General features: G+C 41.9%; 1 protein-coding gene across 5 annotated transcripts in view; it reads right to left on the bottom strand.

Moving 5' to 3' along the window:
• Positions 1-27,193, bottom strand: part of LOC113889808 (cytochrome P450 2J2-like) — a 75,840-nt gene that overhangs the window by 19,649 nt on the left and 28,998 nt on the right. For 2 of the 5 annotated variants that reach the window (XR_003510354.1, XM_027537087.1), the window contains exon 8: positions 21,536-21,674. Coding sequence is in view for 4 of the 5 variants with exons in the window: in XM_027537087.1 (XP_027392888.1) it covers positions 21,536-21,674 (139 nt within the window). In the remaining variant the exon portion in view is untranslated. Of the gene's footprint in view, positions 1-14,918; positions 15,439-19,618; positions 19,823-21,535; positions 21,675-27,193 lie in introns of those variants that run through there. The other 3 variants (XM_027537086.1, XM_027537088.1, XM_027537089.1) reach the window with 3 other exon arrangements.

Genomic DNA, 27,193 nt, shown 5'->3' with positions numbered 1-27,193 from the left:
GCAGCCCACCAGGCTCCTCTGTCCCTGGGATTCTCCAGGCAAGAATACTGGAGTGGGTTGCCATTTCCTTCTCCAATGCATGGAAGTGAAAAATGAAAGTGAAGTCGCTCAGTCGTGCCCAACTCTTTGCGACCCCATGGACTGCAGCCTATCAGGCTCCTCCATCCATGGGATTTTCCAGGCAAGAGTACTGGAGTGGGGTGCCATTGCCTTCTCTGATAGATTTCTATAAGTAGTTATAAATGTCTACATAAGAAGAAAATAAGAAAGATCTCAAACAATCTAATTTTACACTTCAAGGAACTAAAACAAAATAAAAACAAAAAACAACAACCCAGAAAAAGATAAAAACTGCTTTCTAAGTTGGCTAAAATATTAGAGGGGAAATATATCAAATATAGAAAAATGACGGAAAAAATCAACAAAGCTAAGAAATTTTTTTAAGTAAAGATAAACAAAATCAGAAAAACCTTTGATGGACTACTGAGAAAAAAGGAAGATGACTTAAATGAAATCAGAAATGAAAAAGAAGAGATTATAATAAAAGCTTCAGAAATAAAAAGGATCCAAAGGATTATTATTAATGATTAAATGCTGAAAAATTGATAGCAAAAAGTAGATACATTGCTAGAAAAGTTTCAAGAAAAATATAGAAGCATAAAGAGACCTAATAAAATAAGTAATTGAAGCAGTAATCATAAACTTCCCCACAAAGAAAATACCAGGGCCAGATGGCTTCATTGGTGCATTCTACCAAACATACACAAGAGTTAATACCAATTCTTCTTGAACTCTTCAAAAGCAGAAATGGCCAAATGTCTGAATTCATTTGATGAGGCCAAAATCATCTTGATTTCAAAGTAAAACAAAGACACCATAAGAAAATAAAACAATAGGCCAATATCTCTAATAAGCAGAGAATCAAATATCTTCAGTGAAATATTAGTAAATCAAATTTCCACAGCACATTTAAAGGATAATAGGCTATAACCAAGTGGGACTTATCCCCAGGTCACAAGGATGGTTCAACATAAACAAATCAATCAATGTGATTCATCTCATCAATGGAATGAAGCATAAAGGCTACATGATCTTCTCAGTAGATATAGAAAAAACATTTGACAGAATTAAATGTCTAATCATGATAAAAACTCTCAAAAAATAGGTGTAGATGGAATTGACCTTAAAGACCTTATATTAAAAGCCTATAGGTAACAATCAGTGGGGGGAAACAGAAAGTTTTTCTTCTAAGAACTGGTACAAGACAAAGATGCCCATCCTTACCACTTCTATTTAACACAGTTGTGGAAGTCCAAGCCAGAGCAATTAGAGAAATAAAAGAAATAAGGCATTCAGATTGGAAGAAAGAAGTAAAATTATACCGTTTTGCAGATTACATGGACATATATGTAGAAAACACTAAAGACTCAAACAAAAATTTTTGCTTAAAAATTGTTTGACTTAATAAACAAAGTCGGTAAAGTTGTAGGATAAAAATTGACATACAAAAATCAGAGAAGACTTAATACTTGTCCTTTTGAAACTGTTCCCAAAAAATGCAGAGGAAGAAAAACTACCAAATTCATTCTATGAGGCCACCATTACCTTGATTCCAACATCAGACCAAGATACTACAAAAAATTACAGGCGAGGATCACTGATGAACAAAGATGCAAAAGACCTCAACAAAATACTACCAATCCAAATCTAACAGTACATTAAAAGGATCACACACCATGATCAAGTGGGATTTAGCCCAGTTATACAAGTTTTTCAATATCAGCAAATCAATTAGTGTGATACATATATTAACAAACTGAAGAATTAAAAACCATGTGATTATCTCAAAATATGCAGAAAAATCTTTCAACAAAATTCAACATTCAGTTATGGTAAAAACTCTCCAGAAAGTGGGCAAAGAAGGAACATGTTTCAACATGATAAAGGCCATGTACAACAAACCTAAAGCTGAAAGCATTTCATCTAAGACCAGGAACATGACAAGAATATTCACTCTCACCATTTTTATGCAACATTGTTTTAGAAATCCTAGCCACAGCAATCAGAAAAGAAAAAGAAATAAAAGTAAATCAAATTGGAAAAGAAGTCAAACTGTCACTGTTTGCAGATAACATGATACGATTCATAGAAAATCCTAAAGATACTACTAGAAAACCAAAGAGCTCATCAGTGAATTCAGTAAAGTTGCAGGCTACAAAATTAATATACAGAAATCTGTTGCATCTCTATACACTGACAATGAATGAAAGATCAGAAAGAGAAATTCAAGAAACAATCCCATTTACCATTGCATCAGAAAGAGTAAAATACTTAGGAATAAATCTGCTTAAGGAGACCTCTAAGATGCTGATGAAAGAAATAAAAGACAACACAAACAGATGGAAATATATATCATATTCTTAGATTGGAAGAATCAATATTGAGAAAATGACTATACTGACCAAGGCAGTCTACAGAGCGGATACAACCCCTATCAAATTATCAATGGTATATTTCATAGAACTAGAAAAAAATAATCTTAAAATTTGTATAGAGACACAAAAAACCCTGAATAGTCAAGTTAAGTTCAGTCGCTCAGTCATGTCCGACTCTTTGCGACCTCATGAATCGCAGCACGCCAGGCCTCCCTGTCCATCACCAGCTCCCGGAGTTCACCCAGACTCACGTCCATCGAGTCAGTGATGCCATCCAGCCATCTCATCCACTATCATCCCCTTCTCTTTCTGCCCCCAATCCCTCCCAGCATCAGAGTCTTTTCCAATGAGTCAACTCTTCGCATGAGGTGGCCAAAGTACTGGAGTTTCAGCTTTAGCATCATTCCTCCAAAGAAATCCCAGGGCTGATCTCCTTCAGAATGGACTGGTTGGATCTCCTTGCAGTCCAAGGGACTCTCAAGAGTCTTCTCCAACACCACAGTTCAAAAGCATCAATTCTTTGGCGCTCAGCCTTCTTCACAGTCCAACTCTCACATCCATACATGACCACAGGAAAAACCATAGCCTCGACTAGATGAACTTTTGTTGGCAAAGTAATGTCTCTGCTTTTGAATATGCTATCTAGGTTGGTCATAACTTTCCTTCCAAGGAGTAAGCGTCTTTTAATTTCATGGCTGCAGTCACAATCTGCAGTGATTTTGGAGCCCCCAAAAATAAAGTCTGACACTGTTTCCACTGTTTCCCCATCTATTTCCCATGAAGTGATGGGACCAGATGCCATGATCTTCGTTTTCTGAATGTTGAGCTTTAAGCCAACTTTTCCACTCTCCACTTTCACTTCCATCAAGAGGCTTTTGAGTTCCTCTTCACTTTCTGCCGTAAAGGTGGTGTCATCTGCATATCTGAGGTTATTGATAATTCTCCCGGCAATCTTGATTTCAGCTTGTGATTCTTCCAGCCCAGCGTTTCTCATGATGTACTCTGCATAGAACTTAAATAATCAGGGTGACAATATACAGCCTTGACGTACTCCTTTTCCTATTTGGAACCAGTCTGTTGTTCCATGTCCAGTTCTAATTTTTGCTTCCTGACCTGCATACAGATTTCTCAAGAGGCAGATAAGGTGGTCTGGTATTCCCACCTCTTTCAGAATTTTCCACAGTTTATTGTGATCCACACAGTCAAAGGCTTTGGTATAGTCAATAAAGCAGAAATAGATGTTTTTCTGGAACTCTCTTGCTTTTTCGATGATCCAGCAGATGTTGGCAATTTGATCTCTGGTTCCTCTGTCTTTTCTAAAACCAGCTTGAACATCAGGAAGTTCACGGTTCACATATTGCTGAAGCCTGGCTTGGAGAATTTTGAGCATTACTTTACTAGCGTGTGAGATGAGTGCAATTGTTTAGTAGTTTGAGCATTCTTTGGCATTGCCTTTCTTTGGGATTGGAATGAAAACTGACTTTTTCCAGTCCTGTGGCCACTGCTGAGTTTTCCAAATTTGCTGGCATATTGAGTGCAGCACTTTCACAGCATCATCTTTTAGGATTTGAAAGAGCTCAACTGGAATTCCATCACCTCCACTAGCTTTGTTTGTAGTGATGCTTTCTAAGGCCCACTTGACTTCACATTCCAGGATGTCTGGCTCTAGGTCAGTGATCACACCATCGTGATTATCTGGGTTGTGAAGATCTTTTTTGTACAATTCTTCTGTGTATTCTTGCCATCTCTTCTTAATATCTTCTGCTTCTGTTAGGTCCATACCATTTCTGTCCTTTATCGAGCCCATCTTTGCATGAAATATTCCCTTGGTATCTCTAATTTTCTTGAAGAGATCTCTAGTCTTTCCCATTCTGTTGTTTTCCTCTATTTCTTTGCATTGATTGCTGAAGAAGGCTTTCTTATCTCTTCTTGCTATTCTTTGGAACTCTGCTTTCAGATGCTTATATCTTTCCTTTTCTCCTTTGCTTTTCACTTCTCTTCTTTTCACAGCTATTTGTAAGGCCTCCCCAGACAGCCATTTTGCTTTTTTGCATTTCTTTCTATGGGGATGGTCTTGATCCCTGTTTCCTGTACAATGTCACGAACCTCATTCCATAGTTCATCAGGCACTCTATCTATCAGATCTAGGCCCTTAAATCTATTTCTCACTTCCACTGTATAATCATAAGGGATTTGATTTAGGTCATACCTGAATGGTCTAGTGGTTTCCCCCACTTTCTTCAATTTAAGTCTGAATTTGGATCTGAGCCACAGTCAGCTCCTGGTCTTGTTTTTGCTGACTGTGTAGAGCTTCTCCATCTTTGGCTGCAAAGAATATAATCAATCTGATTTCGGTGTTGACCATCTGGTGATGTCCATGTGTGGAGTCTTCTCTTGTGTTGTTGGAAGAGGGTGTTTGTTATGACCAGTGCATTTTCTTGGCAAAACTCTATTAGTCTTTGCCCTGCTTCATTCTGTACTCCAAGGCCAAATTTGCCTGTTACTCCAGGTGTTTCTTGACTTCCTACTTTTGCATTCCAGTCCCCTTTAATGAAAAAAAGGACATCTTTTTTTGGTGTTAGTTCTAAAAGGTCTTGTAGGTCTTCATAGAACCATTCAACTTCAGCTTCTTCAGCATTGCTGGTTGGGGCATAGACTTGGATTACTCTGATATTGAATGGTTTGCCTTGAAAACAAACAGAGATCATTCTGTCATTTTTGAGATTGCATCCAAGTACTGCATTTCGGACTCTTTTGTTGACCATGATGGCCACTCCATTTCTTCTGAGGGATTCCTGCCCGCAGTAGTAGATATAATGGTCATCTGAGTTAAATTCACCCATTCCTGTCCATTTCAGTTCGCTGATTCCTAGAATGTCAATATTCACTCTTGCCATCTCTTGTTTGACCACTTCCAGTTTGCCTTGATTCATGGACCTGACATTCCAGGTTCCTATGCAATATTGCTCTTTACAGCATCGGACCTTGCTTCTATCACCAGTCACATCCACAGCTGGGTATTCTTTTTGCTTTGACTCCATCCCTTCATTCTTTCTGGAGTTATTTTTCCACTGATCTCCAGTAGCATATTGGGCACCTACTGACCTGGGGAGTTCCTCTTTCAGTATCCTATCATTTTGCCTTTTCATACTATTCATGGGGTTCTCAAGGCAAGAATATTGAAGTGGTTTTCCATTCCCTTCTCCAGTGGACCACATTCTGTCAGATCTCTCCAACATGAACCGCCTGTCTTGGGTTGCCCCATGGCATGGCTTAGTTTCATTGAGTTAGACAAAGCTGTGGTCCTAGTGTGATTAGATTGACTAGTTTTCTGTGAGTGTGGTTTCAGTGTATCTGCCCTCTGAAGCCCTCTTGCAACACCAACCGTCTTACTTGGGTTTCTCTTACCTTGGACGAGGGGTATCTCCTCACCGCTGCCCTTCCTTACCTTCAACGTAGGATAGCTCCTCTAGGCCCTCCTGTGCCTGTGCAGCCATGGCTCCTTGGACATGGGGTTGGTCCTCCTGGCCGCTGCCCCTGGCCTTGGACATGGGTTGCTCCTCCCGGCTGCTGCCCTTGGCCTTGGGCTTGAGGTGTTGGGTATCTCCTCCCAGCTACCACCCCTGACCTTGGATGCGGGGTAGGTCCTCTAGGCTGTTCCTGCGCCATCGCAGCCTGGCACTCTCGGCTGCCGCCCCTCACCTCGGACGTGGGGTAACTCCTCTTGGCTGCCGCCCTTCGGGCATGGGGTCCTCCCGGCTTCTGCCCCTGACCTCGGACGTAGGGTAGCTCCTCTCGGCCACGCTTAGAGCGCCAGTCACAGCTGCCTGCGCTTAGCGCGCCGATAGGACAGAGCCAGCGAAATTAGGCTCTTTGCCTTCATACTGTACTACAAAGCTATAGTCATTAAAACAGTATGTATTGGCACAAAAATAGAAATGTAGACCAATGCAACTAGATAGAAAGCCCAGAAATAAACCCATGCATCTATGGTCAATTCATCTATGACAAAGGAGGCAAGACTATACAATGGGGGAAAGACAATCTGTTTAATAATGGTGCTAGGAAATCTGGACAGCTATATATAAAACACTAAATTAGAACATTATTTAGCATCATACATAAAAATAAGCTCAAAGTGGATTAATGGCCTAAATGTGAAAATGGACAATATAAAACTCTCAGAGGAAAACATAGGCAGAACAATCTCCAACATAAATCACAGCAATATCTTCTTTGATATATCTCCCAGAGCAATGGAATTGAAACAAAAATAAACAAATGGGACCTAATTAAACTCAAAAACTTCAGCATAGCAAAGGAAACCATAAGCAAAATGAAAAGGTAATCCATCAATTGGGAGAAAATATTTGCAAATGATGTGATCAATAAAGGATTAGTCTTCAAAATTTACAAACAGTTCATGCGCTGAACCCCATCATAAAATGGGTGAAATATCTAAATAAACATTTCTTCAGAGAAGACATACAGATGGCCAAGAGGTACATAAAATGATGTTCAACACTGCTAATTATTAGAGTAAAGCAAGTCAAAACTATAATGAGCTGTCACCTCACACCACTCAAAATCTCTATCATCAAAAAATCTACAATAAATGCTGTAGAAGGTGTGGAGAGAAGAGAATCCTCCTACACTGTTGGTGAGAATGTAAATTGGTACGGCCACTGTGGAGAACAGTATGGGAGTTCCTTAAAAACTAAACACAGAACTACCACATGTTCCTGTAGTCCCACTCCTGGGCATACACCTGGAGAAAAACATAGTCCAAAAGGATACATGCACCCCAGTGTTCATTGCAGCACTGTTTACAATAGCCAAGACATGAAAGCAACCTAGATATCCACTGATAGAGGAATGGACACATAGAATATGGTAATCATATACAATGGAATATTACTTGGTCATTAAAAATAATGACTAATGCCATCTGCAGCAATGCAGATGGGCCTGGAGATTGTCATACTGAGTCAAGTAAGTCAGACAGAGGAAGAGCCATGTCATAAGACTTTGCTTATATGTGGCATTTAATAAGAAATGATACAACTGAACTTATTTACAAAACAGAAACAGACTCACAGACTCAGACAAAGAACTATGGTTACTAGGGTAGAAGGGTCAGGGAAAGGGGTAATTAGGGAGTTTGGGATTGAGATGTACATACTTCTATATTTAAAATTGCTTATCAACAAGGACCTACTGTATAGCATAGGGTAATCTGCTTGGTGTTGTGTGATGACCTAAACAGGAGGGAAATTTGAGGGGGAATAGATCCATGTATGTGTGTGACTGGGCTCCTTTGCTGTATGCCTGAAGCTATCACAGCATTATTGGTGAACCATATAACTCCAATATAAAATAAAAAGTTTAGAAAAAGTCAGTGTTTATATATACTAACAATGGACTATCCACAAAGGAAAGTAAGAAAACAATCTCATTTACAACAGCAACATAAAGACTGAAAAAACTTATGAATACAGTTAATCAAAGAGGTGAGAGACTTGTACATTGAAAATTATAAAATATAGCGAATTAAAGAAGACCTGGATACATGGAAAGACTTCCTATTTTCACAGATTGAAAGAATTCATATTGTAAAAATACTACCTAAAGTCATCTACATATTGAAGGTAAACCTTATCAAAATCCTAATGGCATTCTTCTCAGAAATAGGAAAAATATAAAATGCATATGGAAGCAGAAAAAAACCCTGGACAGCTAGAGTAATCTCAAACAAGAGGAACAAAGCTGTAAGCATCACAGTTTTGATTTCAAAATATGCTGCAAAACTATATATTGCAAACAGACATATAGACCAATGGACCAGAATATTGAGCCCAGAAATAAACCCACAAATTATGGTCAACTGCTCTTCAACCACAGATCTAGGAACACATAATGGGAAAAGATAGTACTGGGAGAACTGGATGTCCATATGTAGAAGAATGAAACGGAAACCTTACCCCACACAATACACAAAAATCAACTTAAAATGGATTAAAGACTTAAAGGTAAGAGTCAAAATTCCAAAAATATAGGGGGAGAAGTTCTTGACATTGGCTTTAATAACAATTTTTTGGTCACAACATCAAAAGCACAGACAACCAAAGCCTAAAGAGACAAGTGAGAATATATCAAACTCAAGAGTTTTTGAACAGCAAAGGAAACAGAGGGAAAAGGCAACCTGTGGAAGGGGAGAAAATATCTGCAAAGTAAGTATAGATATATATATATATATATATATATATACACATAGCTATATGTATATATATATATGAAGTCAAGTCACTCAGTCGTGTCTGACTCTTTGCGACCCTATAGACTGTAGCCCACTGGACTCTATGTCCATGGGATTCTCTAGGCAAGAATACTGGAGTGGGTTGCCATTTTACTCCAGGGGATATATATATATATATATATATATATAAAATATACACTATGTTTGCAAATATATATATACACAAGCATTATATATTAGGCATTAACATACAGTATATATAAAGAACTCATAAAACTCAATAGCAAAAAAATCCAAATAACTCAAACAAAAACTTGAATAGATATTTCTCAAAAGAAGACATGCACATGGCCAAAAAATTAGTGCTCAACATTACTTACTAGTAGTGAAATGCAAATGAAGGCCACAATGAGATGTCACCTCACAATTTTTAAAATGGCTAGCATCAAAAAAAAAAAACAACAAATCTTGGAGAGTACGTGGACAGAAGGGAACCATTATACACTGTTGATGGGAAAGTAAATTGGTACAGCCATTATGGAAAACAGAGAGGATCCTCAAAATTTTAAAAAATATGTACTGTATGATCCAGTAATCTCACTTCTGGAAAAATATCCAAAGAAAGGAAATTAGTATATTGAAGAGATGGCTGCACTCCCAAATCCACTGCAGCATTATTCATAAAAGCCAAGATACAGAAACAAGCTAAGTGTCTGTCACTGGTGAATGAATAAAGAAAATACAAAGTGCACATATGGGTTTCCTAGGTGGCTCAGTAGTAAAGAATCTGCCTACAAATGCAAGAGCCACAGGAGTTGCAGGTTCTATCCCTGGGTCAGGATGATCCCCTGAAGGAGAAAATGGCAACCCACTCCAGTATTCTTGCCTGGGAAATTCCATTGACAGAGGAGCCTGGAAGCCTACAGTCCATGGAGTTGCAAAGAGTTGGACACAACTGAGTGACTGAGTTGTGACACACACAAAGTGTGTGTATATATACATACACATAATACACACACACAAACACAAAATAACCAGAATTTTTTTTAAGCCTGAAAAGAAAGGAAATTCTGCCATTTGCAAACAAAGTGAACCTGGAGTACATTATGCTAAGAAAAATAGTCATGTGAGAAAAAGAAGCACTATACTATCTCACTTAAATGCTGAATCTAAAAAAAGTCAAACTCATAAAAGCAGAGGGTTGAACCATGGCTACCAGTGGCTGAAGGGTGTGGGATGTGGGTAGATATTCATCAGTGGATACTAGGGTTCAGTTTGTGGGTTAAGTTCTGGAGATCCAATGTAGAGTATGATGATAATATACTTGAAATTTTCTACAAGTGTAGATCTTAGATGAAATATCACTACACACACACACACACACACATACACACACATGGGTAACTAGAGATGATTGATAAGTTATTTAGCTTGATTGTGGTGAATTTTCACATTGTGTACTTAATATATACATATATCAAGTATACCCCTTAAACATGTACAAATATATCTTAAAATCTTTTGGTGGTGGTGTCTTACTCTTGCGATCCCATGGACTGTAGCCTGCTAGCTTCCTGTGTCCATGGATTCTCCAGGCAAGTATACTGGAGTAGGTTGCCATTTCCTTCTCCAGGGGACCTTCCCGACCCAGGAATTGAACCCAGGTCTCCTGCATTGCAGGCAGATGATTTACCAACTGAGACGAGGGAACCAATTTAAATCTTAATTAAAATATATTAATAATTAAAGTTGTTAAAATTGCTCATTTGAAGTGTTTGTTTAGTAATTCTAATGTCTGGGTTTTTCAGGGAGAGTTTCTAATTGCTTTTTACCTGGTATGTGAGCCACAGTTTCTTATTTCTTTACAATAGTTATAATTTTTGTTTAGAATTTGACCTTTTAAATGATACAGTGAGGAAACTCTGGACCACCACGAGTCTGTTATTGTGACTGTCACTGTTTGTGTTGCTTCCTGTTTAGTGACTTTCTTGGGATAATTCTGTAAAATTTCTGTTCTTCATCACATGGGGCATCTGAATGCTGTGCTGTTAGCCTCGTGTTCCTGCAAATGTGTGCACAGAGGTCTTCTCAAATGCCTCGAGCCTAATGGTCTCTCGGGACTCTGCATGTGATTTGGGTTAAGCCTTCAACACTTCAGCAGGCAGTTCACACCCTACATTAGCATTAACTTCCTGTTTGGGCAGAGCCTGGAGGTCAGCTGGAGATGAAATTAGTGCTTCCTAGGTTCCTCCTGAGCATGCACAGTGTCCTTGAAGGTACATAGCTTTCTAAATTCCCAGGAATATGGCAGAGTTTGTTGAATCCCCAGTGGACACCTCCTTCCCAGTTTTCCCTCTTAATCCTCAGGGCAGCATGTCTTCCCCCCTCATGTTACACCAATGTCCAATTGTCCCTGATGTGTTTGAATACATGCCTTATAGTGTGGTTCACACAGGCTGGGCTTGGAGGCAGGTTAAGTAAAGACAATGCGAAGAGTTGATTTATTGGAAAAGACCCTGATGCTGGGAGGGACTGGGGGCAGGAGGAGAAGGGGACAGAGGATGAGATGGCTGGATGGCATCACTGACTTGATGGACATGAGTCTGAGTGAACTCCGGGAGTTGGTGATGGACAGGGAGGCCTGGCGTGCTGCAATTCATGAGGTTGCAAGGAGTTGGACATGACTGAGCGCCTGAACTGAACTGAACTGATGGACTTCCGTGGTGATCCAGTGGCTAAAATTTCACCTTCCAATGCGGGAGGTGCGAGTTCTCAATGCCTGGTTGGGGAGCTATGATCGTACATGCCTTGTGGCCAAAACAACCAAAACATAAAAAAACAGAAGCAATATTGTAAAAAATTCAAAAAAGATTTTAAAAAGTGGTCCGCATTAAAAAAGATCTTAAAAGAAAAAAAAATACAGGCCTTGAGAGTGGGTCTTTCAAGGGATCTGCCAGGTAGTCCAGTACTGACAGCTGTCTGGGCTCAGGGCCTTTGGGGAACACGCTCCAGTGGCTGTTTGGCACCTGGTTTTCTTGGCTGCCAGAGTTGCCAGGCTGTTGCTTTTCAGGGTGACTGCAGACCTGGGGAGAGAAAAGCTGGAGCAGGGTACAAGAGCTCAGTGCTCCTACTGAGATTCAGCCCTCCTTTTGTTTTTCTTTAAGTTTTTCCTTAAACAGAAGCTCAAGTTGTTCCAAGACTGCTTGCAATACTGTAGTTGCTGCACAAAATATGGTTAATGTGCAGAATTCTGGAAATGTGGATTTTGAGAACTTTTGTTGGTTTTCTCTGTGCTTTTATGGAGAAGTAGATTTCAGAATGTCCTTACTTTGCCATTTCAGAAGTTCTCCCCATAAGTCAGAGTTTTGGAAGTAGAAGGGATCTGAGCAAGCAGTCTTTGAGATCAACATTTCCCAGAGTGTGACATGAAGGCTTTTAAAAGGCCTGCTGCACACAGCAGACATCTCTAACACTCTGCAGCATTGATCAGTCTGCCCTGTCCCAATCACTGGGCTACTCCCCCACCCCATCCCAACCCCAACAGGTTCAACAAACATTTGGTGAACACCTACTATGCAACCACTTAGATACTGAGCCTAAGGGAGCCAGGAATAGTCACCTCTGAAGAGCTCAGTACACTTAGCAGATTACATGGAAATAGGGAATTTAAACCTCTGAATAAAGTTCTCAGAGAATGAAGAAGGGATCAACTAACTGGCTGAGAGAGTCCAGAAAATCGAAGATTTGGCATTAAAGCAGAGTCTGCCAGACATAATTAGACATTTCTTACAGAAAAATTGGAGAAGGCAATGGCACCCCACTCCAGTACTCTTGCCTGGAAAATCCCATAGACAGAGGAGCCCGGTAGGCTGCAGTCCATGGGGTCGCTAAGAGTTGGACACGACTGAGCGACTTCACTTTGACTTTTCACTTTCATGCATTGGAGAAGGAAATGGAAACCCACTCCAGTGTTCTTGCCTGGAGAATCCCAGGGACGGGGGACCCTGGTGAGCTGCCATCTATGGGGTCACACAGAGTCGGACACAACTGAAGCGACTTAGCAGTAGCAGTAGCATTAGCAGTAGCAGCAGTAGTACAGAAAAATACAGATAGACAAGAATATGATAAAGAACCTAGCCTGGAGGGAATTGATAAGAGGTAAGCATTTTGGCAGAAGTACTAAGAGATGTGTCTGAAGAGATGAGATGGTGTCAGAGCACAAAGACTACCGTGTGCCCAGTTAGTGAGCAGGACCCCCTGATCTGCTCACTGACTGGGAATGCGTGGCTGTGCCTGGTCCACCTCCAGAGGGCGCTGTTCACCTAGCCCACCATGAAGGCATCCTGGGGGTTTACCATGTGGCAGCCCTGCTAAAGGATTCATAAAGATCCTGTGGTCAGTGGGGAGGAGAGTAACCTACAGTGAACCCACCTGATGACCTTATAGGAAGGCAGGGAAATTTAGAATACAGTAGAGGGAAAGGGTTAGTTACTGAGTAACTTCACTTCAAACTACGGAGAAGGCAATAGCACCCCACTCCAGTACTCTTGCCTGGAAAATCCCATGGATGGAGAAGCCTGGTAGGCTGCAATCCATGGGGTTGTGAAGAGTTGGACACGACTGAGCGACTTCACTTTCTCTTTTCACTTTCATGCTTTGGGGAAGGAAATGGCAACCCACTCCAGTGTTCTTGCCTGGAAAAATCTCAGGGATGGGGGAGCCTGGTGAGCTGCTGTCTATGGGGTCGCACAGAGTCAGACACAGCAGCAGCAGTCTTCTATGTGGATGATCTGATTGGGAGAAAAAGAAGGACTCAGATGTTCAGGAAGTTCAAGGTCTGCTTTATTCTAGAAATGTCTTTTAGGTTGCTTTCCGGAGATGCAACTTTCCAGGATGTTACAAAGAAAGCATGCTCCGGTGGGTGGCTAGGGTTCTCACTTTCTATTCTAGACCAAATTCTCCATCTAAACTCTAGGAACACAACCAAATCTCCCAGACATACTCTTGGCTCTGACAGGCTCAGGCTAGCTCCAGTCAGACACTTTCTCTCTCACTTGCCTTCTGTCCCTCCCTCTCTCCTCTTGCTCTTCAGTCTCTTTCCCTTTCTAATGGTATTTATTGAATTAGCTTTTCTCTGAATTCCAAGCAACAGGAACGAAAAGCGCAATGACCTCATGGCCCTTTTTGTTCTGAGCTATTTAAATTCCTTAAGTGTACCAAGGTTAGACAAAAGACCTTGAATGGTTTAGTCCCATTTACTAGGTTTGTTGGTATCTGTCTGCATGGGGGTTGGCATCCAAACCCAGGGACTGTCAGTGGGACCTGGCCTTCCAGTTGGTGCCATTTTCTCCCCTCAGTGACCACACACAAGGAGGGCTGAGCAGGATTCTGGCATTTCACTTTCCTGCTATAAAATACTCTACCATGCCTCAGCTGTTGTGTTTAGGCTGGGAATACTTGCCAACCAAAAGCCAACATCAGTTTGTGAGAAAAGATCACACCCACCACACTGTCAAATCCAATATGAAATGGCTTGAGAATAAATAATACCAGAGAGGGGATTGAAGTGTAAGGAGGAGCTTAAAAGATAGAAAATATTTCCACATTTGTTTCCCCCTAACCTGCTTACCGGGAGAAGGCAATGGCACCCCACTCCAGTACAAAATCCCATGGACGGAGGAGCCTGGTGGGCTGCAGTCCATGGGGTCGCTAAGAGTGAGACACGACTGAGCGACTTCACTTTCACTTTTCACTTTCATGTATTGGAGAAGGAAACGGCAACCCACTCCAGTGTTCTTGCTTGGAGACTCCCAGGGACAGGGGAGCCTGGTGGGCTGCCATCTGTGGGGTTGCACAGAGTTGGACATGACTGAAGCGACTTAGCAGCAGCAGCAGCAGCAGCAACCTGCTTACCACGTTTAGTTAAATGGAGTCCAAGACCAAGATAGTGCTTTGTTAGGTAAATCAGAGAACATTCTTCTTCACAGAAACCAGCCTATAAATTAGGAATTCCATCTGCCCTGCTGACTTCCCAGGGGCCAGTCTGGGGCAGGAGCAGGATAAGCTTGCCCAGTGCTACCAAATGTGAGGGCCTATCTGGACACGGTCAGTAGCTGCCCCAGGGCCCAACTTCTAACTCTTATCCACCATTTGGCACCACTTTGACCCAGGCCATCTCAACATGCCAAAGCAAATCCCTATCTAAGGAAGGAAGCAGAGGAAGCAGATCAGGGCTATGACTTTTATGATGCACTTTATGGTTTCCAAGCCACTTAAAGCCCATTATTTCCTCTGATTTTTACAGCAGTTCTTCTTTTTAGAGAAGAAATCATTGTCCACTTTAAATCCTCTGGATGAAATGAAATCACTCACAACATCACTGATTCTCTCAATGCCCCACTGGAGACGGTAAAGCTGGGGTTTGGATCCAGTTTCCTCTGAGTCCAGCTCCTGTGACCTGTCCCAGAGGCACTGGATGCTGTCCTCTCACTTCTGAGCAGGCCCTGTGCCTTGAGGGGTGACAGGCCCATTCTTCCTGCTTTCCTTCCCCTCTCTCTCCCCAACAACTTCAGGCCCGAGGAACAGCACAGAGGCAATGGCTGACTGGGGAGAGGGTCAAGCCCATTCTGAACTTCAGGCTTAACTCTTCATTGTCTGGAGGCCTGAAGGTAAATTTTTGCAGAAGTGAGGTAAAAAAAATAAACAACTCAGTTCTGGCCAATTGTTCTCCAAGGCACATCCTCTTTCCTGAAAGACAATAAAAAGTTACCTGTTCAGGTGGTGTCTGTACCAGCAAGCACTGAAATATTTTATGACTTCTTGTAAAACCTGAGCAAAGGGAGGGCCGGCCAGCCTCTGGGGCTTTATGTATTCAGTTTGATCACAACCACCTGGGTTAACCAATGGAGAAGGAAATGGCGATCCACTCCAGTATTCTTGCCTGGAAAGTCCCATTAATGGAAGAACCTGGTGGGCTACAGTCCATGGGGTTGCAAGGAGTCGGACATGACTGAGTGACTAACGCTTACGCATAAACACCGGGGTGAAGCAAAGCTCCGAGAGCTAATTACACAATCGCACACTCCCAGCCTGCAGGGCTCAGACGCGTGAGGTACAGGGTGAAGGTGTGGCGTGTGGGCGAGAGAAGTGAGGCCTGAGCTGGCCCAGCGCTAGCCTAACGCTGTTTACAAAGCCATTAGCAAACAGTAATGACTAAAGCAGACAAAACCCCAAAACTCTAGGTAGTTTTTCTCAATTGTTAAAAGAAACTTTTGAAAAGTGTAAGCAAGTAAGTGTCAGATCAAGGTTTCTCAAGTACAAGGCATCTTCTCTCTACATCACAGTTCCCTCTATTATGACCGGGAATCTCCCTGCCATGCAGGGCCGACCCCATCTCATCCCACCTGTGTTCACCTGCTCCAGGCTTCCCTCCTCCCCAACTTGGGCTACAACACCCCACACTGGGCTCTACCATCATCTCTCTTTTTGGTGTTTTAATAACTTACTTTCTCCCTAAGAGAGAAAGAAAAAAGAAAAAGAAAAAAAACTGTGAAATGTGTAAAGACAAAAAAAGATGTTTGTAACCCCCAAATTCAGACAAAACCCTTGTTAATATTAGACATATTTCCGCACTGTCTTTGTAAGGATTCTCCTGCACACCGTCACTGGGATTACTGTCTGTAAGCAATTCTGGGCGTTGCTTCTGTTACTTGGTATTTCCCCCTGTAATGAAACTTTCTTACAAATAGTTAATGTAGCATGCCTCTATTTCGTCCTTGCCTATAATGAGCTGTTGAGGAAATGAAATTAGAGAATATCTGCAAAAGTGTTGAATAAATTAAAATATGCTTTAGAATCATATCGTTCTTAAATTGTTTTGTGCTTGTTTCCCACCAGCGTGTATCTAATTTTCTCTGTTCCCCTCATCCTTATCTGTGTGTGTGTGTATGTGTGTGCTCAGTCGTGCCCAGTTTTCCAGGCAAGAACACTAAGTGGGTTGCCATTTCCTACTCCGGGAATCTTCCTGACCCAGGCATGGAACCCGCATCTCTTGCATCTCCTGCTTTGGCAGGTGGATTCTTTACCACTGAACCACTTGGGAAACCCCCTTATCTCTTCACCCATCACAAATAGTACAATGAGGAATTTTGTTAAAATAGTATCAGATCAGATATATTGTAAATACCCAGGATTCTCCTAGAAGAATCCATATATGACAAAACTGGATCCACGGAATCAGGAACCAGGGTTACAGTACTTGTTTCATCAGTACCCAGCTCTGGGCTATGAGTAAACCCTTTATTCTTACAGACCTGAACATGTCTCACTTGTCAAACACGTGAGATAATCTCTCTCCCAACTATACTACGTGGCCGGGTGAGGATACCAGGAAGACAGGAGATATGAATTATATGAATTTTGCTTTTAAAATCATGAGAAGGAGGGCAACTTGATCTCACAGCTTCATCCTGGACTATGGGAAATGTGGACCTTCTCCTTGGTGCTTCCACTAACTGGCTGTCAGTAACTAACCAGGTCAATTACCTCATTGGTGAAATGAGAGCAATGACCTAGGGTTTTGGGGGAAAGTTCTTCATAATTTTATCTCCCATGATTCAGTGAATTAAAAATTTTTATTTTTTGAAAAAACGAGGACTCAGCCTCTTGCTTTTCATGAAGCTGTCTGTGCTTTGTTGGATCGAAAGGGAAAAACTTAAATGACGAAAAGAAAATACAAATTTGTAGTAACAGCTTTGCCATCTGCCCTGCTTATATGCATGTGTCCTAATTCCACACCTGATCATCCTTTCCAGAGAAGGGAAGGAGCTCTCCACATTCTATTCCTTCAGGGAAGCTGTTTTTACAAAGTGCCAGATCAAGAATGAGGCAAAGCCACTGTGCTCCAGAGATGGCAGTGTGGTGAGAAAACAAGACAGTGGTGTCGACTCTATCTCCTGAAACCTTTTAAGCTGTTCTCACTCTGTCACAGCTAAGGAAATCCCCAAATTGCTTGCCTTCTCTCAATTGCATTCTCCTCAGCAAAAAGACAGACAGTGAGACCAACTATTTGCAAAAATGGCTCCAATTTACCCCATCTCCCTGTACCCACATCATTGGCAACATGATTTCATACTCTTCCCATGAAAACTGTGCTACTTTCCCTTTCTCTTGAACTGGGGCTCACAGGTGACCTATGGTGGCCACCAGAATGCAGTGGAAGTGATGGTTGCCAGTTCCCAGCCTGGCCCTTAGGAGGCACTGTGTGCTTTTCTCCCTCCTGGGGTCTTATCTTCTACATGTACATCCGCTGGCTAGATTGCTGGAGGATGAAATTTGGAAAGGACCCCCACTGTCTCAGCTGAGGTCATCTTCCCTCAGTCTTCAGTCAGCTCAGCTCCCAAACAGGCAAGAGGACAAAGCTAAGATCAGTCGAGCTCCCAGCTCAACTGCAGACTTGGGAGCAGTAATATACACTAAAGCTATGGTTTTCCCAATAGTCATGTACAGGTATAAGAGTAGGAACATAAAGAAGGTTGAGCGCTGAAGAACTGATGCTTTTGAACTGTGGTGCTGGAAAAGACCCTTGTGAGTCCCTTGGACTGCAAGGAGATCAAACCAGGCAATCCTAAAGAAAATCAACTCTGAATATTTATGAAAGACTGTTACTCAAGCCAAAACTCCAATACTTTGAACATCTGATGCAAAGAGCTGACTCACTGGAAAAATCCCAATGCTGGGGAAGATTGAAGGTAAAAGGAGAAGGCGCATGGTAGAGGATAAGATGGTTAGATAACATCACTGACTCAAATGATCGAATTCGAGAAAACTCCAGGAGATGCTGGGAAAGACTGAGAACAGGAGGAGAAGTGGGTGACAGAGGATGAGATGGTTGGATGGCATCACTGACTCAATGGACATGAGTGTGAATAAACTCTAGGAGATAGTAGAGGACAGAGGAGCCTGGTGTGCTACAGTCCATGGGGTCACAAAGAGCCAGACATAACTTAGCTACTGAACAACAACAACCATGATTGTTTTAAGTCACCGAGTTATTCATCTTTGTTATGCAGCAATATAATACTTGATACATATGATATGAATTTGGTGAATCTTAAAATGGAAAGGCTTTAAGTGGGCAAGTGAATTACATTTTAACTATGCAAGAAGGAGCACTAGATGAGAAACTGGAGTCTAGGCCCCATTCTGACAATTCTTTGGGCTCAAGATCTTGAATAAGAAATTACCCTTTTAATTATAGGCTTCAGTTACAAGGAAATTATCTCATTTAATCCTCACAGCAGCCCAGTTATTAATAGTTAGGCAATGGATCAGTATCTCATCTCTTAATGTAAGGAAACTAAGAATAAGAGAGAATTGTTTCTTATTCAAGATCTTGAGCCCAAAGAATCATCAGAATGGGGCCTAGACTCAAGTTTCTCATCTAGTGCTCCTTCTTGCATAGTTAAAATGTAATCCACTTGCCCACTTAAAGCCTTTCCATTTTAAGATTCATCAAATTCATATCATATTATAACTCTCAATAGCAAAAAAAAAAAAAAAACTGTGAGTCAAGAATGATTAAAATACTTAAAATACACATGTGAAACTCTGTCTTGTAATAGGAAACATGAAGCTCTTACAGACAGGAAGATCGAAAGGTGTTTCTACATCTCATGTCTGCTTTCATGTTAGGAAGTGACTTGTCCAGTGTAAAGGTGGTACAGAACCAGAGGAAGAAAGACACAGAAGATCTGATCAGAATCAGTTCAGATACACGCAGGACAGTGTCCTACATCAGGAAAGCCTGGGCTTTGCATCACTTCTACATGGGGTCAAATTCCAGTCCCTCCCTCTCTATGCCTTTGTGGCATGATCAGCAAAATAATACTGTTGTAGAAGATCAATCTATATTTAATTTAAATCAGTGATAAGAAAACTACTATAAACTCCAGAGTGCCAACCCATTGTAATGCTTAGTTACTGTTTTGGAGGGAGACGCTGCTAGGAAGAACGCAGGCTTTAGTATTTGATAAACGTGGTCAACACTGAGTTCCAGCTCTGTCTTGTGACCTTTTTCATGACTGCAGGCACAGTAGTCGACCCTGCTAAGCCCGGGTTTCCTTCCATATCCCTAAAGGTGGTGAACAGAATTTTGTAATAAGGTTACACTAGAACACATGCTTTTTCACTTTTTATGACAATTAAATTTATTTTTTTAATTGAAGGATACTTGCTTTACAGAATTGGAACACACATTTTTAAGAGATTTTTTTTTTTTTTTTTACTTCATTCATTATCATATCCTCAGGGCTGAATGTCTGATACATAATAGATGCCCAGGAAATACTTACAGAATTAAGAAATTGGAAATTTAGTTGAAATGATCTCTGCAACATACCTAACTTAATATGTGAAATATACTAAAATTTTTCTCACTCATTTTACAATGTTTTAAATTAATATACTCTTTTGGAACTGGCTGGCTTAGAAACCCGGGGGGTTTCACTGCACCTTCTTTCATACCTTTCAAATTGTATACCATGTAAATGTATTGACTAGTTATTTAAGGAGTCATTAGAATTTAAAACAGTAAAAGGACTTCTTACGCACCAGTGACAGAGTAGAATCCCGATCAGTTAAGCCTGCGGCACTTAGAGTCACAGGCATCACTTGTGATGCCCATAAAGCAAGTAGCCCCTTTCCGTGCCCCTTCTCCATCCTCTCCTAGCAACTGACTCTAGTTCTGTGTGAATGGATTGCCCTAAAAAGATCTTTGAACATTTAAAACTCTGTAAGGAAGGCAAGTATTCAATCTTCTCTCTGCACGACAGGAAGGGTCTGAGCTCTTGTTTCAGCATTCTGGGGCCAGCACAACGTGAACCTGAAATCTCCATCAGAGTCAAGCAAGGGCTTAGGAAGTAAAGGCATGAGTCCTGGTGATGCTCCACCCAGGGACTCCTGAGGTGTAACCAACAGCGAGAGAGAGTCACTCTGGAGGGGACTCCATGGTGTGGACTGAACACTGTTGCCTGACATTCTGGTAAACAATGAATGCTGCCCTCCACAAAGCCATCAGTCACTGAAGCTGCCCCCAGCGCTGTGCTCTCAGTGGAATTCAGGATGGAAAAAAAGAGGGTACTGGCTCTAGAGTATTAGGATGCACGTAAAGGACTGATGCTAAAGCTGAAACTCCAGTACTTTGGCCACCTCATGTGAAGAGTTGACTCATTGGGAAAGACTCTGATGCTGGGAGGGATTGGGGGCAGGAGGAGAAGGGGAAGACAGAGGACGAGATGGCTGGATGGCATCACCGACTCGATGGACATGAGTCTGGGTGAACTCCAGGAGTTGGTGATGGACAGGGAGGCCTGGTGTGCTGTGATTCATGGGGTCGAAAAGAGTTGGACATGACTGAGCAACTGAACTGAACTGAACTGAAAGGAATAATTTCACTGAGCCCAGACTCTTGCATCTTCCCATAAAAAGAAAGACACTAAAATCATTAACTTGAAATGTCTGGTCTTTTTTTTGTGTGTGTGACTAGCAAAATCTTATGATGTTTGATTACATGTTTATTTTTTCTCTTTTCCAGCAAGAACTCCTACATACCCTGGTTCTTTCCCTACCTTTTGGAAACAGTCCCCAAGAGCTATCTGAGAAGCCACCTTCCTAGGATATAGTCTTCTGTAATGCCCTGAATAAAAATTCTCAACTTTTAGGCTGAGTTTTTATTTTCCTGTTGAACCTGGAGACATGCCAACTAAAGCAAAACACCAGGGAGAAGAGGAGGGAAAGGCTGCAAGAGGGACTCTGGGTTCCCACATTCATATTTCTCGCTACTCACCTATTGAAAAAGGCAGAAAGGCTTCCCTTTTCTTAAACTGTCCATTCTCTAGAAAATGCTCCGGATTGAATGTGTCAGGGGTGGCCCACTCTGCGGGGTCCCTGTGCAGTGCAGTCAGGTTGGTCAGCACCATGGTACCCTGGAGAAGGCAGAAGAGACTCAGGCAGGGATTGACCCACACAACATACGTGTGCAGAGGGGTGGCAGTCCCCCAGGACTCCACATCAAGGCTGACAGCTCCCTCAGCTCCCTCAGCCTCCCTGACCCACCACCTTCTGAGGCCAGCCCCTAGGACCGGCTCTTTGCCATGGGACAGCTTATAGCGATGGACTGGAATTGTCTGCTGGGAATTTGACCAGGGAAGTGTGACTGCTCTTAGTGCAGAATAGATCTCTGCAGGGACTTGTCAGTGTAGAACTCAGGAGGGAACACATATGCATCAATAAAGAGAATAGTGAGACATCTCTTATTTGCTTCCTTCCAATGTCTAGTCTGTTCTACAGAGGGTTTAAGAATAGAATGAGGTTACCCAGCAAAAGGAACCGCTGTTCTTCCAGATACAGAGCAAGAAACCAAGGTGTCTTCCTTAGTGCCTTCCTTTCCCCCATTCTTCCTTCAACCAGTCCTTCTTTTGGTCAATTTTACTTGAAATTTCTCTTGATCCTGTTATTCCATTTTGTGTCCACTACTGCCACCTGATTCAGGCTACCGCCTCGCTTGGCTGCTGCTGCTGCTGCTAAGTCGCTTCAGTCGTGTCCGACTCTGTGGGACCCCATAGACGGTAGCCCACCAGGCTCCCCTGTCCCTGGGATTCTCCAGGCAAGAACACTGGAGTGGGTTGCCATTTCCTTCTCCAATGCATGAAAGTGAAAAGTGAAAGTGAAGTCGCTCAGTCGTGTCCGACTCTTAGTGACCTCATAGACTGCAGCCTACCAGGCTCCTCTGCCCATGGGATTTTCCAGGCAAGAGTGCTGGAGTGGAAAATCCACTGCCTAATAGCCCTGCCTGTGCTGGTGATGGACAGGGAGGCCTGGCGTGCTGCGATTCATGGGGTCGAAAAGAGTCAGACACGACTGAGTGACTGATCTGATCTGATCCGATGCCCATATTCTCTTTTCCCCTTCAGTGTGCTCCACATGATGAAAGCAGAATTCGCTCTGAATAAGATTTAGTCATTCCACTCCTATCTACCCACCACACCTGGAACATGATAGATACCCTTCAATAACTCCCATCACTCTTAGATGAAGGACACATCACCTGCTCCCTGTCTGAGTCACCCTCCTGCCTGCACTCCCACTACATCAAGCTTCTTTCAGTTTCTCAGACATGCCACATTTCCCCACTCATTTCTGTGCCTTTTTACATGCTGTTCACGTTTGCCTGGAATGTCCTTCCTTCTCCTTTTGTCAATGAGTTAACTCTTAACCATCCTTTAATCCTCTGCTCAAACATCACTTCTTTTGGGAAGTCCTCTCTGCCTGCTCCTGCTCCCACTCCTCATTGCAGCCAGCCTGCATCTTCCTAGAAACCAGTGATTTTTCTCCTTTAGATAGTTACCACAGCTGTACTTATAAACTTGCATGATTATTTTCCTCTGAGTTGTTCTCTGAGGTCTAAACATTTTAGGTGCTTAATGAACATCTGATGAATTAATAAAGAATAATAAGTGCTATTTTGAGAACTTTCTATAGTAAGCACAAGGTTAAATATTCTACATGCATGACCTCATTACATGTTCATCTGTGAGATGGATTTAAATGCATTCTCACAGATAAAGATTTTAAAGCTCTGAGAGGTGGAATAAGATGCCCAGAGTCACAGGGTGGAAGGAGGTAGAAAAATGATTTGAATTAGGACATTTGACATCAAAGTTATGACCCCTAGCCTCTACAACAAAGCCAACGGGATACTTTAATTCCCAGGATGGTTTTTTAAGTCAACATTAACAATCAATGTCAGAGCAAGTCTACTGATCTGGGGTGGTTTCCTGGAGTTAAATGAATTGCTATAAAAATGCAAAGATCACTTGAGAAATAATATAGACCTCAGCAAGAGTCAAATACAACTTAGCAACTAAACCACCACCACCAGCCTTCAACCACAAATGATCAATTAGCAAGAAAATATTAGGTTGGTACAAAAGTAATTGTGGTTTTGCACTACTGAATTTCGCCCTTCGATACTGGAATACATTCTTAAATGTGGTTATGTTATACATCGTTTTCATGCACATTTCTTGCTTTATGTTTTTTTTTGCTAATGACTTATTACTTGCTGTGTATTTTATATTTATTTTAGACTATGGAAATAATGTTAGACAAAAAGCAAGTGAGCAATTTTCTTATAGGTCAGAATGGGTCATAAAGCAGCAGAGACAACTTGCAGCATCAACAACACATTTGGTCCAGGAACTGCTAATGAATACACAGTGCAGTGGTGGTTCAAGAAGTTTTGCAAGGGAGATGAGAGAGAGTCTTGAAGATGAGGAGTATAGTGGCTGGCCATTGGAAATAGACGACTGTTGGAGAGCAATCATCAAAGCTGATCCTTTTACAACTATCAGAGAAGTTGCTGAAGAACTCAGTGTCAACCATTCTATGGTCACTTGGCATTTGAAGCAAATTGGAAAGGTGAAAAGCTCAATAAGTAGGTACCTCACGAGTAGACCGCAAATTTAAAAAAAATCATCATTTTGAAGTGTCATCTTTGCTTACTCTACACAACAAAGAACCATTTCTCGATTGAATGGTGATATGCAACAAAAAGTGGGTTTTATATGACAACACGTGATGACCAGCTCAGTGGCTGAATCTAGAAGAAGCTCTAAAGCATTTCCCAAAGCCAAACTTGCACCAAAAAAAGGTCAGTCACTGTTTGGTGGTCTGCTGCTGGTCTGATCCACTACAGCCTTATGAATTCCAGCTAAACCATTACATTTGAAAAGCATGCTCAGCGAATCAATTAGATGCACCGAAAACTGCAATGTCTGCAGCTGGGATTAGTCAACAGAATGGGCCCAATTCTTCTCCATGACAACAACTGACTGCATGTTGCATACTTCAAAAGTTGAGACGACCCAGAGGGATGGTAGGGGGAGGCAGGAGGGAGGGGGGTTCAGGATGGGGAACACGTGTATACCTGTGGCAGATTCTTGTTGATGTATGGCAAAACCAATACAATATTGTAAAGTAATTAACCTCCAATTAAAATAAATTTATATTAAAAAAAAGTTGAATGAATTGGGCTACAGAGTTTTGCCTCATCCACCATATTCACCCGACCTCAGTAGCCAACCAATTACCACTTACTCAAGCATCTTGATAACTTTTTGCAAGGAAAATGCTTCCATAATCAGTAAGAGGCAGAAAATGCTTGCCAAGAGTCCTGAAGGACAGATTTTTTACACTACAAGAATAAGCAAACTTATTTCTCACTGGCAAAAATGTGTTGATTGTAATGGTTCCTACTTTGATTAATAAAGATGTGTTTGAGCCTAGTTCACTTCAATTCAGTTCATTCACTCAGTCGTGTCCAACTCTTTGTGACCCCATGGACTGCAGCATGCCTGGCCTCCCTGTCCATCACCAACTCCCGGAGTTTACCCAAACTCATGTCCATTGAGTCAGTGATGCCTTCCAACCATCTCATCCTGTCATCCCCTTCTCCTCCCGCCTTCAATCTTTCCCAACATCAGGGTCTTTTTAAATGAGTCAGTTCTTCGCATCAGGTGGGCAAAGTATTAGAGTTTCAGCTTCAACATCAGTCTTTCCAATGAATATTCAGGACTGATTTCCTTTAGGATAGACTGGTTGGGTCCCCTTGCAGTCCAAGGGACTCTCAAGAGTCTTCTCCAACATCACAGTTCAAAAGCATCAATTCTTCGGTGCAGAGCTTTATAGTCCAACTCTCATATCCATACATGACTACTGGAAAAACCATAGCCTTGACTACACAGACCTTTGTTGGCAAAGTAAAGTCTCTGCTTTTTGATATGCTATGTAGGTTGGTCATAACTTTTCTTCCAAGGAATAAGTGTCTTTTAATTTCATGGCTGCAATCACCAACTGCAGTGATTTTGGCGCCCCCAAAAATAAAGTCTGCCACTGTTTCCACTGTTTCTCCATCTATTTGCCATGAAGTGATGGGACGGGATGCCATGATCTTTGTTTTTTGAATGTTGAGTTTTAAGCCTATTTTTTCACTCTCTTTCACTTTCATCAAGAGGCTCTTTAGTTCTTCTTCACTTTCTGCCATAAGGGTGGTATTATCTGCATGTCTGAGGTTATTGATATTTCTCTGGAAATCTTGATTCCAGTTTGTGCTTCATCCAGCCCAGCGTTTCTCATGATGTACTCTGCATATAAGTTAAATAAGCAGGGTGATGATACACAGCCTTGACGTACTCCTTTTCCTATTTGGAAAAAGTCTGTTCCATGTCCAGTTCTAACTGTTGCTTCCTGACCTGCATACAGATTTCTCAAGAGGCAGATCAGGTGGTCTGGGATTCCCGTCTCTTTCAGAATTTTCCACAGTTTATTGTGATCTACACAGTCAAAGGCTTTGTCATAGTCAATAAAGCAGAAACAGATGTTTACCTGGAACTCTCTTGCTTTTTCGATGAGCCAGTGGATGTTGGCAATTTGATCTCTGGTTCCTCTGCCTTTTCTTAAAGCCTAGTTGCAATGATTTAAAATTCACAGTCCAAAACAGCAATTATATTTGCACCAAACTAATATAGTAAAACAATCATTGCAGGAATAGCTGCTATTCCTGGTTCTGCTCGGCTGGTGACTAAGGGGTGGACAATGCAGAATTTCCTCTGGCTTTGCCTTGAGATTGTCCCCAGGTACAACTCTGTGTACAACTCTGTGTGTGTACACAGAGCAATTTAGACAAACTAGAATGACAGTGGCACCCCACTCCAGTACTCTTGCCTGGAAAATCCCATGGATGGAGGAGCCTGGTGGGCTGCAGTCCATGGGGTCGCTGGGCGTTGGACACGGTTGAGTGGCTTCACTTTCACTTTTCACTTTCATGCATTGGAGAAGGAAATGGCAACCCACTCCAGTGTTCTTGCCTGGAGAACCCCAGGGACGGGGGAGCCTGGTGGGCTGCTGTCTATGGGGTCGCACAGAATCGGACACGACTGAAGCAACTTAGCAGCAGCAGCAGCAGCAGAATGGATCCACAGAGGCTCACGAAAGTTGTGAGAAAGGGAACTGTAAATGTGCAGTGTGCAGAGAGGACACTACAGGGCACAGGAGAGCTGTCATCTGAGATCCTCAGGGTGGTGCGCTGAGTGAGAGCAGAATTTCCTTTGGGAGGACAGGGAATTTAATGGGGACCCACTGAGAAATATTTCAGGGAGACTCTTTTAAAATCAAAGGAAAGCAACTCCTGTGGAGAGAACATGGTGTAGTACAACAAAAGATGAGCCTGGGAATCAGAACAATTCCGTTTCTGGAACCCAACTCCTGTCTCTGTAGCTGAGAGATCTTATGCAAGATTACTCTCCAAGCCCTGGCTTTCAGATTTATAAAATGAGAGAATGGAATTATTCTAAGGACTGATTCAGACATTTTGAAATAACATATATAGTCCGAAGTACATAACCACTGCTTAAAAAGCATTGGTTCCTCCTTTCTCTCCTATTCT

Source organism: Bos indicus x Bos taurus, chromosome 3 (assembly GCF_003369695.1).
Source record: "Bos indicus x Bos taurus breed Angus x Brahman F1 hybrid chromosome 3, Bos_hybrid_MaternalHap_v2.0, whole genome shotgun sequence".
NCBI lineage: Eukaryota > Metazoa > Chordata > Mammalia > Artiodactyla > Bovidae > Bos > Bos indicus x Bos taurus.
This window is presented reverse-complemented; position numbering and strand designations above follow the sequence as displayed.